The 18,723-nt window shown below is 45.7% G+C and overlaps 1 protein-coding gene across 3 annotated transcripts in view; it reads right to left on the bottom strand.

The window, feature by feature from the left end:
• The window catches only part of SCARB1 (scavenger receptor class B member 1), a 55,221-nt gene that overhangs the window by 16,812 nt on the left and 19,686 nt on the right, over positions 1-18,723 (bottom strand). For all 3 annotated transcript variants that reach the window (XM_081174473.1, XM_081174475.1, XM_081174474.1), the window contains exons 4-9: positions 18,472-18,675; positions 16,478-16,573; positions 14,550-14,665; positions 12,522-12,688; positions 8,417-8,535; positions 225-298 (exon numbers count right to left, since the gene is read on the bottom strand). In XM_081174473.1, the coding sequence (XP_081030599.1) occupies positions 225-298; positions 8,417-8,535; positions 12,522-12,688; positions 14,550-14,665; positions 16,478-16,573; positions 18,472-18,675 (776 nt within the window). The remainder of the gene's footprint in view (positions 1-224; positions 299-8,416; positions 8,536-12,521; positions 12,689-14,549; positions 14,666-16,477; positions 16,574-18,471; positions 18,676-18,723) is intronic.

The raw sequence follows: 18,723 nt of genomic DNA, 5'->3' as shown, positions 1-18,723 counted from the left end.
GGGTGTGCGTGGGTGTGTAAAAACTAGCCTAGTGTACACAGATAAAATTTACATTCGCTGCTCTGTCCATTTACAGTATATAAACCCCCAGCAACCTGATCTGGCCAAAGCTGGCTGAGGAAGGGGTGGATCTGGATGAGAAGGACAGCCAAGATGGAGAGAGCAGAGGGTCACAGGGTGGAGAACAAGCAGGCTCGTGGCACCTGGAGAACTTTGCTACCTACCAAATGCCGGGGACTCTCTTCATGAAAAGATTCAGCTGCAACTTGATGGAGCAATTCATAGGAATGCCAGTCAACTGCATTAGGAGGAAAGAGATGGATTTTATCTTTTAAAAACTTTTCCCCCATTTAAGTACTTTTACACTGCTCTTCCAGGATTGACAGCCTAAAAAAATCAATTCACAGCAGCAGCAGCACACAAAACCAAATGAAAGCCTTAAAAAAAAAGCAATGAAATGAGATAGCAGCAGCAAAACACTAAGTCACTTTTTAAAAGAAGTCACAGTATAGCAAAATAAAAAGCAACCATTAAAAGTTTGATAAAGTCTTTATTTCCAGGGCTCTTGGTTTTATGGCTGGCACAAGTGGCATGGAGTGAAGTGGGGGAGAAACACAACACTATTTATTTCAGCATGGCAGAAAGCACAGATACTCTAGATTCTAGCACTTGTAAAAACAAGAAAATCTATGAAGTCAGTCAGGCAGAGAGATACTGACTGGTCCAACATCACTCACTGAACTTCATAGCTGAGAAGGAATTTGACCTTGCCATCTTTGGTCACATTCCTCTACCCCACAGGCAGTAAATGTGCAGTGGTAGCCGGTGCCCATGGGGACCGGTAGGGTGAGAGGCAGGGAGCCCAACATTAGGTGGCGCCAAAGCTAATGATAGGCAAAGCCTGCTATTCTACTTTTGTCCTAATCTTCCTTCCTGCTGAGTACAAGCGCAACACTTGGACTAAGCAGGAGGAAGCTACAGTAATAGGCAGTGCCTCCCTCTGCACTGGGTGGCAGGCAGGTGGGGGCCAGTTTGTGGGGCAGTGCCCCATTTGCCCTGATAGACCAGCCTCCACTGCCAATGTGGTGCCTCCCAGATGTTGTGAACTATTCCTCACATTGTACCTGTCCATTGGTCATGCTTGCTGATGGGAGTTAGGAGTAGCTACATCACAGTGGCTCCAGGTATATCCCTCGCTTGTTTGGGAAGCATGGGCCAGAAATGAGGAGCCAACACTGAAAACGCCCCTCCCTGGCTGCCAGATGTGTCACCTCTGACAGTGGGGACAGCCAGAGGAAAACCTCTGCCGCAGGACTGGCCAGGTTCATTGACCCAGAGTAGTCAAGACACAATTCAACCCCCCCCCCAAAAAAAATCATTTTATGCCTAGTAGTTATCTTGTTGAAGCAATATACCTCCTAGCACCAGCCACTAAATATCTTATCTCCTTAATTACAGTTACTTTGATAAAGTATTTATTGCTGTGGTGCTTGGTTTTATGGTTGACACAACCAGGGTGTGTGGCAGGGAAAAGCACAATCCCTTTTATTTCAATATGACAGAGAGTACATATGCCTTAGGGATGCGGGTTGTGCTGTGGTCTAAACCACAGAGCCTAGGGCTTGCCAATCAGAAGGTCGGCAGTTTGAATCCCTCGGACTATAGAGCGCGATGAGCGTGCAACCTCAGAGTTGTCCGCAACTGGACCTAATGGTCTGGGGTCCCTTTACCTTTTTTATATATGCCTTAGATTCCAGCACTCATAAAGATAAGAAAATCCAGCATGTCAAGGGAGGTGCTCCTGATGTTACAATGACGCTCACCTGTGGCAAATCACCATGACTGTGGCTTGCAAAAGCTAGAGGGTTTGCAATGAAGCCAGTGGGTTGTGCAAAATGTTAGTCCCACTCTGAGGAGCCCCACTGAAACTAAGGACCATGACTAACCAGTTTGTTAATTGCAATGGGTCTACTCCAAAGAAAACTCAGTTGGATACACCTCATTACCTCCATGGGTGAGCAAATTTCCCAAAGGCTTCTGGGATTTGCGTGGTGTTTTTCTCAGCTAGAACACCCCAAGGGCCACCAACTCGCCAGGTGCAAAATGGCAGCTTGGAGGACAAGCCAGAAAGATGGCAGAAGGGGTAGAGTCAGTTGCCAGATGGACCCCAGGAGTCACACAGCAGCCTTGTTCATGTGACATGCTAAGCCAAACCATGACTTCACTGTGAACATGCTTCTTCCCCTCTCCATCTTCCAACCCTTCTCAGGTACCACGTATATAACCTGGTTTGTCATGTAACCCCAAATCATGGTTTGTTTCAGACAGGCTACAACTGATGAGCTAAGACCTAAGCTCGGCTTTTTTCAGGCTTAGTGTTCATGTGTTGTTTCATACTACTCAGGTTTGCACAACAAACCGCACATAAGCTACACAAACGCTTGTTTGTGCTACCCATGGGGGTGGTGGAGGCACATTCACAATTAAGCCATGGTATAAAACAAACCATGGCTCAGTTCAGTGTCCTAACCAGGCCACTGAAATGACCTGCATAACAAAGCCCACAGCTAATTCTGATTAAGTACAGATTAAGGGTGTAAATACAAAAACTGTCATAAAGAACTCATCAAAGACAACCTATTAATATTCCTATTCTACAGGTATGGAACAATGAGGAAGAGAGAGAAGAAATTAGTACAAGGTGAGCTATGCATACCCTCCTACATTTCTCCAATGAAAATAGATGTCCTAAGCAAAAACCATTCCAGGATCAAATCAGAAACCGGGAAGGCTTCTGTAAATCCGGGACTATCCCTGGAAAATAGGGACAGACCACTTGGTGGGTCTGTTAGAGCTAAGAGCAAGTCTGAAACCTTTGCCAGCCTACTGCAAAAACCATCTAGACATCTACTCGTTGATCCTTGATGGACTCCCATAACTCTTCACACTCCCACCTCTGTCCAGGTATAAGAATTACCTGCTGTCAGGAGGAAGCTAGTGCTGAAATTTCTACCTGAGCTGCTTTGCAGATCTGCCTTCTTAAAGAGAAGAGTGATCAGTGACTCATATATGACAAGAAGCCTCTCCCAAAGGCAACCTCTCTGACTCCATCAGGGCTTTTATTTAACTGAAATATTGCAGCACACTTAGCATACCTTGGCCAACATGCCTTGGGCCATTTTCCTTTTGAGGTGGGGCAACCAGAATGGTACAGTGTTCCAGGTGTGGTTTCACAATCAATTTTTATAATGGCAGTTTGATAAAGCGTGTTCTCCTTCATGGAGAGCACATGTTGCGGTGGGGGCTAACAAGACACCCCACTGTTGCTGGGCGGGAAAAGAATGTTAGCCACCATTACAATTGGGTTCTATCTGTTGCTGGGGAAATTTATATGTTGCCATTTTAAGATTGACAGCCATAGCTTTTAAATACCCTGCGCGCAGCACTGAGCTTCCTCTTTTCACTGCGCGCATCGGATCACCCACCCTCCCTCCCTATGTTCAGGGTTGTTTGCTTGACCTTGCGATTGCCTGTCATGGGATCATCTGCTTTGGGGGCAGGGGCCCGGTAGGAATTTTGTCCATTTGGCTGATTGGCTGGTGCCATTTGGTTTTTGCCTGCTGCATAGCAAATTGTCACAATTTGTAAGGGTCAAAGAAAACACAGGTCATTCACCAGAGGGCTTTTTTGTTATCTTGACACAAGATAACCAAAGAACACTATGGGTCAGGCTGAATCAGACCAAAGTCCCCTGCTCCCCTTCCAGCAGTCCATTCTCACAGCAGCCAACCAGATGCCAGGCACCGACAATTCATAGAATCATAGAACTATAGAGTTTGGGGGGACCATGAGGGTCATCTAGTCCGACCCCCTGCAATGCAGGAATCTTTTGCCCAACGTGGGGCTCAAACCCACGACCCTGAAGAGTCTCATGCTCTCCCAACTGAGTGAAGCCCCAAAGCAGGCCAAGAGCGCAACAGCACTCTCCTCACTTGCGCTCCCCAGCAACTACTACTTTTCTTTGTTGCTTATTAACTGCCTTCCACATCTGTCTCAACTGGTATCCAGAAGGATACCACCACAGACAACCAAAGTTGTCCAAGTCTGTGGCCATTATTAAATCTCCGTGATGCGCCGGGTGGAAATGTTTTTCCTTGTCCAGGTTTCGATATTCTTTCAAATAAAGAGCTGTCAACTTGTCCAGCTCTGGCTTGAAATACCCTCATTTAGGGCCCAATATATCATGCTGCCTGAGGTGGAACAGCAAAAGGGATGTCCCTCTGCAGGCCTGCCTAATTATTTTGGGATCTGAAGCAGACAATCCTGTGAAGTGCCTGCCCTTGGCAGTAGAATACAGCAGTCCATTAACCTATACGTAATTTACTGCCCCTCTGGAATTCGAAAACCAGCTGCTTGAGGCAACTGCTTCCCTCTATCTAGTGACAGGGCTGGCCCTGGCTGCTTTTATGCTGTTGTATATCCTTGTTCTAAGTTAGCTATTTTTTACAATTGTATCCCTTTAGGGAAATCCCTTTGGGGTAGAACAAAAGAATATAAAGGGACATACAAAATTATGTATTTGTTTGAAATACACATAAAAATACAACTTACCCGACTGTCACCACCCCTGGTCTTTGTAACCTGACAAAGAGCACAAACCTGCCATTTTAGAGAACATGGCTGGAGTGCAGAAGGCCCAGGAAATAGCCCTTACCATTGGCTTTTCTGCAACTATGAGGTAACAATTGTTACGAGACAAAAATGCTATCTCAAGTGCCTTGGGATGCAAAGTGTAATAAATAATATAACATAACTTATCAGAAGCATGTTAAAAATAATCTTTCCTTTAATCTATATTATTATATTAGTCCAGTGTAAAAGCTCAAAGATTAGGCTTAATGTAGTTCCACCAGAGACCTGCTATAGCTCTCTGAATATGCAGTTATGACAAAACTATACATTTAAAGCAGTATCATACCACTTTAAACAGCCATGGCTTCTCCCAAACGAGTTTACTGGGAAGAGGGATTGATTGCTCAATTACTCTGAGAATTGTCGCTCTGTGCGGTGAATAGGGGCCTCCTAACAGCTCTCAGTACCCTCTATAATAAACTACAGTTTCCAGGATTCTGCATTGCGGGGACAACCATGACTGTTTAAAGCAGTATGAGACTACATTAAAATGTATAGTGCAGATGGGTCTTAGAGTAAAAGAAGGAAAGTAAAAATTTAGTATGTAAAATTGGAGACAATGTTTGCTGAATAAAGCACCATTCTTCTCAAGATCCAACATACCTGAGATGGTCTAATGCAATATCAAATTATGAGTAGGGGTATATTGCACTTTCATTTATTTATTGCGATGTTTATACTCCCCCTTGCCTCTAGAGAGCTCGGGGGCAAAGACAATTCTTACCCTCCCCATTTTGTCCTCAACAACCCTGTGAGGGAGGCTGAGTGATATTGAGAGGCCCAGGGCCACCCAGCGATCTTCAGGGCCGAGTGGGGATTTGAACCCTGGTCCTGCAGGTTATGGGTTCAACACTGTAACCACCAGTAACATTGTCATTTCTTTGTGTTACTTTCTTTTTATGTGGAATTTTTATATTGTATTTTTTAAAACTGGTAATCTCTTTTTCTTTTTTATGTTTAAAATACCCTTTTGTTCTTCTATTAATTATGTTGCTTTAAATGTGGGTCTTTATTGTATCACAGAATTGTAGAGGTAGAAGAGAATCTGAGGGCCATCGAGTCCAAGCCCACTGCAATACAGGGATATGAAGCTGTCCCAGACGGGGATTGAACCTGCAACCTTGGAATTATCAACAACATGTTCTAACCAACTAAGGTGATGTTCTAATTGATATTTTGAGCTAGATTATATACTTCTTAGAGGTTGGGGTGGTTGTTTTTTTGGAAATGTGAAGCAATCCAAAGGAGCCCAGACCTCCTAATCCTCAGATCCTTTGGGAGAGACTCTTCGGCCTCGTGTGACCTGCTGGGCAAAAGGAAAGCTGGTTTGTTTTTGTTTTTTTGCTTCTGCTTGAATTTGTGTGTTCAGGCCATTTTAGTTTCTTTTGAAGCGAGAGATGGCTGATGTAATTATTTTGTGTACAACATGTAGCTGTGTTTGTGTTGCGATTGTTCTGTTACTTATAAAAATAAAACATAAAAATGATTTAAATAAATAACTTAAGCTAGTTTCATAATACTAAATAAAACTATTGTCGTCTCTCTCTCTGTGTTTTTAAAATTGTGTTGCACATAACAGATTTTGTGTTGCAACTGTTTCCCCACTTAGGAAGATGTTTAGGAGGTTTTCTATTGGTTTGTTTTTAATTGTAATCTCTCATCTACACATTCACTGTTCCAGTTCTCTCCTAACCATCTTATTGCAACACTGGGTGAAATTAAAAATGCTATCACCTTGGTTGCCAAGTAACATTGACAAAGCTGAGTTACACCATTAGTCCCGGGAAGGGGAAGCTGTGTTCCTCCAGGTGTAGCAACACTCCAGCTGCAACTCCCATCATCCCTGCTGCTTGGCCATAATGCCTTGGACTGATGGGAGATGGAGTCCAACAACAAAATACACATTTTGCATGCACCATGTACACCAGGTGTCAGGAACCTGCCACTCTCCAGGTGCTGCTGAACTACAACTCCGCTCATCCCTGGCCTCTGCATTGCTGGCTGAGGCTGATGAGAGGTGGAGTACAACAACATCTGGAAGCCGTAAGTTCTCCATCCATGTGCCTTTGAAAGCTGCTGCCCATCATAGGCAATCCTGAGTTTGATGGACTAGCTGCCATAGTGCTGTCAGCCAAGGAAGGTCCAGAGGAAGGAATTAACTCTTTGTTCTCAAAAGTACACTTACACGTTAGGACAAGGTACGTCCCTCAATCCTTCGTCCCTCAGCTATTCCTAGGTGTGTACCCAGTGAGGCATCTCCTGTCTTTGATTCTCTTCTCCTGGCTGTTACAAGCTCCCCCAGATCACTGGTCCCTTCTTCCAAGTCAGTCTCCAACCCCCTTTCTCCTCCTTATCCAGCCTCCACTCATCAGTGTCCAGCCAGTCCCTGACACTACCTGATGTCCCCTTAACTGAAGAGTAGGGAACCTTTGGCTGTCAAAGTCTTGCTAAACTCCAATCAGTCCTAGGAAGAATGGCCGATGTCTAGGGGTGATGGGAGTTGTAGTTGAGCAACATCTGAAGGACCAAAGGTTCCCCATACTTGTTTTAACTGGACATGCCAAGAAAGCTACAGGTTGGATGACTGCAATGTTCAAACCTCTGCCAAGAGGAAGAAAGCAATTCTTGCTCTGTCTGCCACAGATCTTTCTTCCGCCACCCCGTATCTCCACATGCCTCACCTTCAGGTGTCCTGCCCACACTCCCACAAGGAGACGGAGACGGCCCCACCATTTGAGACAAATCACTGCACTAATTGATTTATGATTTTAAAGCTACCTTAATCAGTGCAATAATAAAGAATATCCTTGTACTATGGAATCCATGGCAAGCCATATGCCACAAACAGATGACAGACACGGAGAGCAGATTAGATATAGGTGCAAGCAGGCGAGATTGTAAAACTGACTTCTACAGATCAAGGGAAGGCTGTTGGGTTTGTACCAAGAGTAACTTCCCAGTTCAATTTCAAAAGAGCAGAAAATACAGAAGTTACGTTCATGACTATTGGAATAGCTTATTTGTTTTAACTTTTCCATTTGTAATTGTTGTAACCTGCCTGCTGGTGAAGGGTGGGTGTAGTGGAAGCAATAATTATCATAAAAATAACCCTGGTCCACCCAATGTGATGGTAAATGGACTGTATCACTGCATATGGGGACATTTGAAAACATGAACACCGCGCTCCCTCCTTGCATGTAGAAAACTAGAACAGCAGGAAGCAAGTCAGGCTAGAATTCCTCACCCCCACCAACGCGGCTAATTTTCTACTTACAGACCATTACGTTTAACATGATGGTGCATTAAAAGCATGGCATCCCTCCTCGCCTCCCCATAATCTTAAGTGATGCAATCTACTCTTCCATTCAACAGGCCATATTTGTGGGTCACAGATAAGGGTCCTCATTGTGCTGATAAAATATTACTGTAATCAAGAGGCAACCAGAAGGCTTACATCTAAGAGCCTGATAACATTAAATACAGCAGGGTTTGCAAGTGTCATTTCACAATCCCAATCTAGTTCTAGTAAAATGAGAGAGGGAGAAGAACTTCCCTCTGTCCACCTTCTCCACATTGTACATCATTTTATACACCTCTATCACACCTCCTCTGACTTGCCTGTTCTCTAACCTAAAAAGCCCCCCCCCCCCGGCTCCATCACCACAGTGACGCCCACTAAACATGCAAGAAAGCACCAGAGTTAGTGGATGAATGGTTCACTCACTGAGTGCAGATCCACAAAAAGCCCGTGCTTCTCTTCGTTGGGATGCAAGCCATCCACTGTCTCTAACAGTTCTGGGTCAGCATTCAGGAAGTGTGGGTGGGACATGAACACTGGTGCGTCTAAAAAAGAAGAAGCAAAGACAAGCAGATCAAAACGAAGCTGTTTGAGGCATAGAATCATCTTGCTACCTGTACTCATCCCTGATCCTGTGATTTTTATTTATTTTTTAGCCTTTGGAATATTTCAGCCAGGAACTTGACACGATGAACAGTATTTCACACCCTTTATGAGCATGAAGATTAGAAACGTCACTTAAAAAAACAATCACAACAATTGATCTTCCGCATGCAAAGCTGCAGGATGGAGATTGTGTGACACACCAGTGGGTGGAAAAAATATATGATTTTGCAGACAAACAAACATGTAATCAGACATTACTGTGAATAGCATCTTCTGTGCCAAATGCAAGCCTTAACCACAGCAAAAAAGTGCCAAAAATCATATTTGGAGAGCAAATACAGAGAGACAATGTTTTCAGAGCAGTGGGGGCCTTCAGGAAGACAGCATAAAATGTAGGAGCAGCCCTGTGGGTTCACACCAAAGGTGAATTCCAGTCCAGCAAACTGTTTTCACAGCAGGGCCATCTGGTGCCCCTGCGTTGTGCCTGCAGGCTTCCCAGAGGCAACAGCCTTCACTGAATTCAATATAAAGGTAAAGGGACCCCTGACCATCAGGTCCAGTCGTGACCGACTCTGGGGTTGCGGCGCTCATCTCGCTTTATTGGCCGAGGGAACCGGCGTACAGCTTCCAGGTCATGTGGCCAGCATGACTAAGCCGCTTCTGGCAAACCAGAGCAGCGCACGGAAACGCCATTTACCTTCCCGCTGGAGCGGTACCTATTTATCTACTTGCGTTTGATGTGCTTCCGAACTGCTAGGTTGGCAGGAGCAGGGACCGAGCAATGGGAGCTCACCCTGTCGCGGGGATTCGAACCGCTGACCTTCTGATCGGCAAGCCCTAGACTCTGTGATTTAACCCACAGAATTCAATATAGCCCTTGCATTCAATATAGATTGCAGCTTTTCCTCCCTGGGGCTGAGCTGGGGCTGGTTTTCCAAGGATGAAGCAAAAGCTGGCTGTGGACAGCAACTTCATTACCAATTCCTGGAGCAGCCCCCTCCCCTGCCCCCATTTTTAAGGAAAATTAATGTATAAGCAAATAAAAAATGCAAGCAGACATTTGCTTAAAAGGAAACGATTCACCTGAAGCATGAGTGAGGACCAAGACTCAACAGCTGAAAAAACACATTCTTTGCACACCTATACATCAGTCATGAAACTGTAAAGCCACAAATTTCAGAATCCCACACACTACAGGGGTCTCTGTATTACATACTCTTTAACCAACTTGGCACCTAACACAGCTGGACTGGGCCACTTCTTAACGGCAGCTTGGAAATACTTATCCTAATTCTGAAGAGCATTACAGATTAGGGTAAATAATGGGTGATACTAACACATTTCCAAGAGAGAGGCTGTGAATGGAAAGCCACTGATTAACACAAGTTAACCAAAGATCCATGAACACACAAACACAAAAAACTCATCATCCAGATTAGGCTACCAGTATGAATTGTGCAAATGAGAAATGTATTTTTCTTCTGCTAGCTAAGGCAAAAGTGCCAACAGAAGACACTCTTGGCCCCTGGAAACCTCATTCTGACATACATGGGGTCAGACCCGAGGTCATCCATCTAGTCCAGAACAGTCTACCACTGACTGGCAGAGGGGACATTCCTAGCTCTGCCTCAAGGCACTGTGGACTGAATGTGGAGCCATCTGCATGGAAAGCAGATGCCCTGGCACTCAGCCACTGCCTTTTCTCACGAGATTGCTCCCACAAGAAGCAGAGATGGCCACCAAGCCTGATGGCTTAAAAGGAAGACTAGCTAGCTGGCTAGGATGACTAACTCAACTGTTGGAGGCTGAATGCCTCTGAGGGCCAGTGGCTGGTGGGAGGATCAAGTGGGGAGATTATTTCTATAGGCACCTGATAGCTAATGCTGTTCTAGGCTGCATCAGCAGAAGTCTAGTGTCCAGATCAAGGGAAGACATATTACCACTTTATTCTGCCTTGGTCAGACTACACTTGGAGTCATTTGTCCAATTCTGGGCACCACAATTCAAAGAGGATATTGACAAGCTGGAATGTGTGTAAAGGAGGGCAGCCAAGATGATAAATGGTCTCAAGAGTAACAGTTGAAGGAATTGGGTATGTTTAGCCTGGTAAGGAGGAGACTGAGAGGAGATATGATAGCCATCTTCAAATATCTGAATGGGTGTCAGATGGAAGATGCAGCAAGCTTGGTGTTGTTGTTTTTTGTTTTGTTTTTTGCTTCAGAGGGTAGGATTCAAATCACTGGACTCAAGTTACAAATAAACATCACAAAGAACTTTCTGACAGTAAGAGCTGTTTCACAGTGGAACGGACTCCTCAGGGGGTTGTGGACTCTCCTTTCTTGAAAGTTTTTTAGTTGATGGACTATATGGAACTGGCGGAAATGACTGGCAGAATCCGAGACCAGGGAGAAGAGTCGGTGGAAGAAGACTGGAAAAAGTTTAAAGACTATTTACAGAAATACTGCAAAATTAATGAATGTTAGAAGAATGTTGGAATGAAGTTATATGGCTTTAGTAGAAATGTTATAAGGAATTAAGTATAAATAGATTAATAGAATATTAAAGGGGAAAAATAAGGTCAGAATGTTAAGATAATTTTAGGATAGAAAACAGAGGAAGATGGAAAGGAATTGCTGAAATAATTAACAGAAGTGGAATACAAAAAGGGAGGTGTGAGGAGGTCGCTGAAATAAGTGAATGAAAGATAAGATATTGAAATTATTTGATGTGTTTTAAATTGCTTTTGTTTTGTTAGTTTAATGCGTTAGTGCTTTGTGTTAGTGTTATGTAGTGTTTTTGCATTGTATTGTATTGTCTATTCTTTTTTTGTTGCTTTTTGTAGTGTTTAAAGTTTGGAAAAGCAATAAATATTTTTTTTAAAAAAAAAGAAAGTTTTTCAGCAGAGGTTGGATGGCCACCTGTCATGGATGCTTGAGTTGAGATTCCTGCTTGGCAGGGGGTTGGACTAGATGACCCCTGGGGCCTCTTCCAACTCTATGATTCTATGATACTCTGAAAACAGAATGCTGGATTCGATGTGACATTGCCTGGCCCAGCAGGCTCTTCTTATATCCTGCCCTCCCTCCAAGGCATTCATGGTGGCAAATATGGCTTCTTCCACTGTGTTTTATTTTAACAGCCCCATGGAGGTAAGTTAGGCTGAGAAAGTGAATAGCCCAAAGCCAGCCTCTGAGCCTGTAGGTCCCGAAGAGGTGCTAACAATTATACGACACTGAGAGAACATGCCCGCACAATGAAGTCTGCCCAACAGCATTTTACGTATTACACAATCCCCACAGAGAACAGCATCGCTATTGTTCTCTCCCATAACAGTTTGTGATATTGAGCATTTTGTAAGGCAGAGGAACGATCCAAGTTTTCATCTTACAGGAAGCTGCTGTTGCACTCACTTGGCTTTTGTAAACTGCTCTGGGGATTTTATTGCAACCCAATCTTGGGAAATAAATTATATACAAATGTTAGGGGTTCAAACCCTGGCAACTCCACTTAAGAAATCTAGGGCAGGAGGGCTAGAAAAGGAGTCTGGCCAAGATGAAGGGGCAAAACAAACTCTGAGCTAGATTGGCAATGCTTCCGATTCCACATCAGGCAGGCTTTCCACGTTCATGTGAGAGGCTATGGCAGCTGTCTCCCAACCTAGCACCCTCCAGCTGTTGCTGGACTACAACTCCCATCATCCCTGACTGCTGGCCATACTAGGAAGGGCTGGTGGGAGTTGGAATCCGCCAAACACCTGGCGGGAACCAGGCTAGCAAAGGTTGGGTTATAGTACCAGATTTTCCTGCAAAACAAACAGCAACAGGCAATGAAAGAGATGTCTAAACACTTCTAGCCCCCCAACCCAACAAATTGGACAATGCTGATGATTGCTGGGGGCGGGGACCAAAATACTTTTTAGACGTACTTAATCGACAGCTGCTGACATTCTGGATTCCAGACTGGCGGCACGGACAGAAGCCTTCGTTGGGAGGATAGTCTGTACCATTGTCAAACAAGTTCTTTGGAGCCACGTAACGCAGCGTTGGTATTCCCTTGAAGTCTCCGGATCTACTGTAGTTTAATTTAATGGACCTGAAAACAGGGGTTTCAAGAGATGAGGGGCAGCCAAGCACCAGAAGACATACTTCAGAGATGAAAGTTGAACACGTTGAGGCCCACCACAGCATCTGCTGAAACTGGGGTCCCTTGGTACACTTTCTAAGCTTTCTAGAACTATCTATCTGGCCACTTTTGAACAGAAGTGAGTCATGGTGTCTGATGCCCATTTGGACTGGTAGGACTGATAAGGCGGAGGTCAGCGAAGCTCACAGGAAGTGGAGCCAAAGCCAATGCGGGCAGAACTAACAAATTCTACTTTTGTCTGACACACACCATTTCTCCCCTCATACTTCATGTTAGATGTTTTGGTATTAGTGATGTAAACTCTAAAGAATCAGACAAATGGGAAGAGAATAATCATATAATAAATATATAAATAAATATATAAATAAATGTAATAAATAAAGTGCTTTATGTTCAAAAATAAAGAGAGCAAAAAACTACAAAAACAGTACTTTGAACTGTGCCTGTAAACAAGCTAGAACGCTGAGTCATTTATTTTTGTAGACAGCCAACCTAGCTTCTAGGATGTTGGCCCGTCCCATACAGAGCAGCCCCTAATAGGCCACTGGGAAAACTAAGAATCCAGTTTCAACATCCTCAACAGACTGCACCTGATTCAACCGTTCACACGGGAGCAGCCTTTTCTGAGTGCAGCTGCAAGAGGGAAATTGCCAGGTAGGAGAGGGACTGTACCTTCTCCTGTGTGAGACTACAGCCTCATCAAAGGATTTCCTCCCAAAAAAGCAAACCCTGAAAGAACACACCAACCTCACATTTCAGCCAGGAGATGTTTCCACGCCTCCGCTTCCCAGCGGAGACTCGGACTTAGCCAACTTTTCCCATGGGCAGCTGCTGACAGGCCTAAAGCCCATTTGCGGATGATTCAAGGCAAGTTTTTAATCACTTTCTGCCTTTTTGGAGAGCGTCAAGTTCTGCAATTATGTATGTATTCACCCAGTGCCCAGAGCTGTAAGGGTACATCAGGATTGGGGCAGCCAGTGGGTGAGGCAAGGTGAAGCCATTTGCCTCAGATGGTGAATCCAATCCCCACCATGCTGCCAACACAGTGCTGTTGCCCTTGCCAGTGCTGCTGCGCCATGGTAGTAGCTGCAGGTGAGGGTACAGTTGCGATGACAAGGCATGTGGCAGCGAGGGCACGCTGGTGGCTGGGGGCAGCAGCAGCTGGGCAGCAGCAGGGCATTTTAACTACAGCAGCAAAATGTCTCGAGCCAGCCCTGATCAGGATATATATTCTAAACAAGCCAGAGGCAGAGATCTTGCACCAGAAGCCAGGAGCCTCAGGTCAGCCTCTGCACTGCTTCCTCTAAAAGGGGGAAAGTGGGGTGTGTGAGAGAGATTATAAAATATAATACAGAGATGGAGGATGAAACTCAAGCAGACTAGAGGTGGGTGCAAGGGAGTGTCAGGCCCCCACAAAAAATTAGCAAGCTTTGGTCTCTGTCATCTGAGAAACACTGCCTGCACTGACTGGGAGTGGCTCTCCAGGCTGGGTCTTTTCCAGGCCTACCAAGAGATGCCGGGGATTGAATCTGGGGCCTTCTGCATGCATAGCAGATGCTCTCCCACTGAGTCATGGCCTGTCCTCTTGACAAGTCTATCTACTGAGCTCAGGATAGAATGCAGACTCCTATGCTTCCAGTTTAGAACTGGGGGGGGGGGGGATCCTGTGGCTTTCCAGGTATTTGTGGACAACAGCTCCCATAATCTCCAAGGCCTGGCTTTGCTGGCTGGAGCTGATGTGGAGTCCAGCAATACCTGGAGGCGTATGCACTGTCCCTGCTGGGCAAGCAGGGATTTCTTCTCAGCTTACCTGCAGGCATCAGGGCTGTACAATTCCACAGGTGAGGAAGGGGTCATAAATGGAGGCCAGATCTGTCCAGATGTCCCATTGATCATGTTGCATTGATCAGAGTTCCAGTAGGACACCTAGAGGGAAAATGGATCCCTAAGAATAACCAGAAGCTGGGCTGAGTCTAGCAAGAAACCCTCCCTGCCAAACAGGTTAAGCCTGGCTTTCATTACAAACCGTGGCCTCGTCTTCCCCGTGCCCAATCCTGAGGAATTCCCCAGACCTTTCTGCCACACAATCTTTCCTTTAATTCAGCTACACAACTTGACTCGAAACTTTCCTTGCCAATCACAAACTGTACCAGGAAACTCTTCCGAGGTCTGAATCACTAGGAAGCAAAAGGTCTCTGAATAAAAGTACCATACAAAAGCTGTAAAAAAAAGAGTGCAGATTTTTTTTTCTTAGCTTGTGTAAAACTAAAGCAGCCACTCTAGATACAATCTCAAGTTATCTGAGCTGAATGCATCCATTTAAGAACCCCTTTCAGATTGTGCAAAGGACTTAAATCTATTATTTGACATGGGCCAAAACATCTTGACTGCATAGGAGGATCTGAATGGGTTGATTCTGTCTGCCTTTAAAAGAGAGACACTTACCTGGCCACATGGCTCACTGAACACACAAATAGGACTTGTGTCTGAGAAGATTTCCAGAGGATTGTGTTGCACAAAGCACTGTTATTTTTTTATATAAAAAAATGCAGACCTTCTTCACTTGTATAGTTTATACCAGGGTGGGGAACCTCCAGCCCAAGGGCCAAACGCAGCCCTCCAGACCTCTCAATTTGGCCCCTGCAACTCCTCCCCTTTCCCCAAGCCTCACTGGCTCCACTTCACACCACAAGTACATGAGATTGGCTAGGATGCATCCTTCAACTCTGATAAATGACTCTTTTTAGTCCGGACAGAGGATAGAGAGGGGTGTGTGAGTATATTGTGCAGAAACTAGCCTACTGTGCAAAGGTATAATTGACCATAAAGTAAGCCCACAACTTATACAGGGCTTATGTTCCGAGGATTGCGCCTAAAGCCAAAATCATGTACAGTGGTACCTCTGGTTACGTACTTAATTCGTTCCAGAGGTCCGTTCTTACTCTGAAATTGTTCTTAACCTGAAGCACCACTTTAGCTAATGGGGCCTCCTGCTGCTGCTGTGCTGCCGCCGCATGGTTTTTGTTCTCATCCTGAAGCAATGTTATTAACACGAGATACTATTTCTGGGTTAGCAGAGTCTGTAACCTGAAGCGTATGTAACCTGAAGCGTATGTATCCCGAGGTACCACTGTATAGTGAAAACACATTGGGTTCAATGGCAGGTGGGATTGCCAAAGTCATTTCTCCTGGAACTCCACCACCTTTCCACTATATTTTAATTAATTAATGGTCATGCACGTAAAGCTGAATGCCCACAAGTTAAGAATGTGCTTAAGTTGCAGCTTCCGTTTCTGCCCCGGCCCGTCATTGCCATGTGGTCCCTGGAAGGCTTCCCAGAAGGAAATGTGGCCCTCGGGATGAAAAAGGCTCCTCACACTTGGATTACAGCAACTGAAGAATTCAACTTTTTCTTGTGGCTGAATCTGAGCTGTCTCCATGGAAGTTTTTTATTCCCAACCATGTGATGCACACGGTTCAGCCTATGTGATGGGAGCAGGTGAGATTACAAAAGGAAAAAAACGACGGAATCAATGGCAAATCCTATGCTGTGCCAAGTCTTCCATATTAAAAGAAGACTCTGTTCTGAGTTGATGGGGCAGCAAACAGCACTGGGAAGACAAAGGCAGAGCCAAAACATCTTGACTGCACAGGAGGATCTGAATGGGTTGATTCTGTCTGCCTTTAGAGAGAGACAATGGAAGAGGAATTTCCACGAAGAGAGCAGTTTGCAGTTACCTCTTTCAGTCCATTCCAAGAATCTATCATATGGACTCTGCTGATGTTCTTCATGCCTGTGTACACCGTGAACAGCCCTGTATTTGAATTATTGAACTGCAGTGGAAGAGAAGGTATATTATTAACATGCCTTGTTCACGTGCTTTTCAGAAGGGTTGGGGTGAGGGAAATCAGGGAGCAGAGAACAGGAAGGGAGACCACTTCACACATTGCCCTCTTAAGAAGGGTTTGAAAGGAAGGTTGGCCATAGCTCAGAGGCAGAGTATATGCTGCACCTCGGAGCCTTGAATAATGTTCCAAATCCCTGACACCACCAGCAAAAACGATTTCAGGTTCCTAGGCTGGGCGAGATCTTGACCTTAGGCCTTGACAGTATCATTATCATTACATTTATACTCCACATTTCCTCTCCATTTTGCCCTCACAACAATCCTGTAACCCAGGTTAGGCTGAGATATGGTGAGCTTCATGGCTGAGCAGGGATTTGAGCTTCAGTCTCCAAGGTGTGAGCGCAACTCTAGCTGCTCTGCCACACTAGCTCCCAGTTTGGATGTTGCCTCTGTGAACAGAGCAGCCTTCCCCAATCTGGTGCCTTCTAGACATTTTGACCTCATTTCCCAGGTTGGCCACGCTGCCTGGGGTGGACGGTAACTGCTATCCAACATCTGGCAGGCACCAATTTGAGGAAACTGGAAGAAACACTGCTAAGCTGGATGCACCAAAAGTCTGATTCTGTACAAGGCACCCTAGACCAGTGTTTCCCAACCTTGGGCCTCCAGCTGTTTTTGGACTACAACTCCCATCATCCCTAGCTAGCAAGACCAGTGGCCAGGGATGATGGGAATTGTAGTTCAAAAACAGCTGGAGGCCCAAGGTTGGGAAACACTGCCCTAGACGGAAACATTGAACCAGTCACCACATTGTTGCCACTGATACCCGCCATAGCAGCCAACAAAAGGCGTAGTAGCTAGGATATGGTTACCAGATTTTTTTCAATGAATCCAGGGACACTCCCCCCCCCTTTTTTTTTTAAGCTGAGTGGCAACGGGGAGTCAGTAGTAGGGATGGTGAGGCAAAAGACCCTGGGCCCAAGCACACATGCATATTGTATAAAGGCCCTTCTTTCGCACCCTGTGAAACATAAATGCCCAGAGTTTTTTAAAAACTGGGCAACGGCCAGCCAGTCGCGACTCCCGAGCCTCCCCCGATCAGTCGAAACAAAGGGGGCAGGGGGCAGGAGATCTGTACTGTCCCCGGTTCCCCTTCGGCAGTGGCGGCGGCAGCAGCAGTCAGCAGCCTGGAGCCAACCTGGTAGTGCAGTTGGCTCTGGCTGGCTTCAGGAGCTGCATGCTGCCATGGCGCCAGCCATTTTTCCTCACCGGAAGTCCCCACATGATGTGTTGTGACACGGCAGCGAGCAGCTCCTGAAGCCAGCCAGAGCCAACTGCGCTACCAGGCTGGCTCCGGGCTGTTGACGCTGCTGCTGCCATGTTTCCCAGGGACAGATTTGAAAATCCGTGGACTGTCCCTGGGAACCAGGAGCTTCTGGTAACCCTAAGCCAGGAGCAAACCCTGCCTTCCAGAAATTTCTTATCTGGAGATGTCTTGCAAAACTGGCCTGACTTTTGCACACACTGCCCTGGACTGTTACTGGCAAGCCCTACAAATGCTGGTACATGGAAGGAGTCTTTCTCTTATGCTACTTTGTTTTGCCATGGGTGTGAAACCTTGGCCAATTATATTTTGCCTTAAATTCCTGACACCTCTGCTTGGAAGGATTAGTTGGGAGGTGACTGGGGAGAGGTCTCTTTGAGGCTGGGCAGGGCAGGCAGATAGTTTGATCTGGAGCAGCTTCCCACGCCTCTCTCTTGGCATCTGCTACAGAATTGTTGCACCTATCCCTTCTCATTTCCGCCTTGCCCTTCATGACTTCCACCGCACCCCTCCATCACTAACTTCAGAGACCCAAGCTCCCTCCTGAGGGTTTTACTTACTTCAGCAAACAAGCCAAATTTCCCTTTGAAGGGAAGTAAGCCGGGCTTGATGCTGTTCAGGAAGTCGATGAGCGGCTCATCATAACCCCACAAGATTTCTCCCACCGTCCGGTTCACAAAAGCACCCTGTCCGAAGGCAGCAAAGGTGGCGCTGACAAGCATCTGCGCGCCCGCCGGCATGTCCTCCAACATCACCGCTGCAGCCTGGTTGTGAAAGATGGAAAGAAGAGGGAGAGAGAAGGGCGGACAGGT

Source organism: Podarcis bocagei, assembly GCF_964188305.1.
Source record: "Podarcis bocagei genome assembly, chromosome: 16".
NCBI lineage: Eukaryota > Metazoa > Chordata > Lepidosauria > Squamata > Lacertidae > Podarcis > Podarcis bocagei.
Note: the sequence above shows the minus strand (reverse complement) of the source record. Positions and strands in the feature narration are given on the sequence as shown.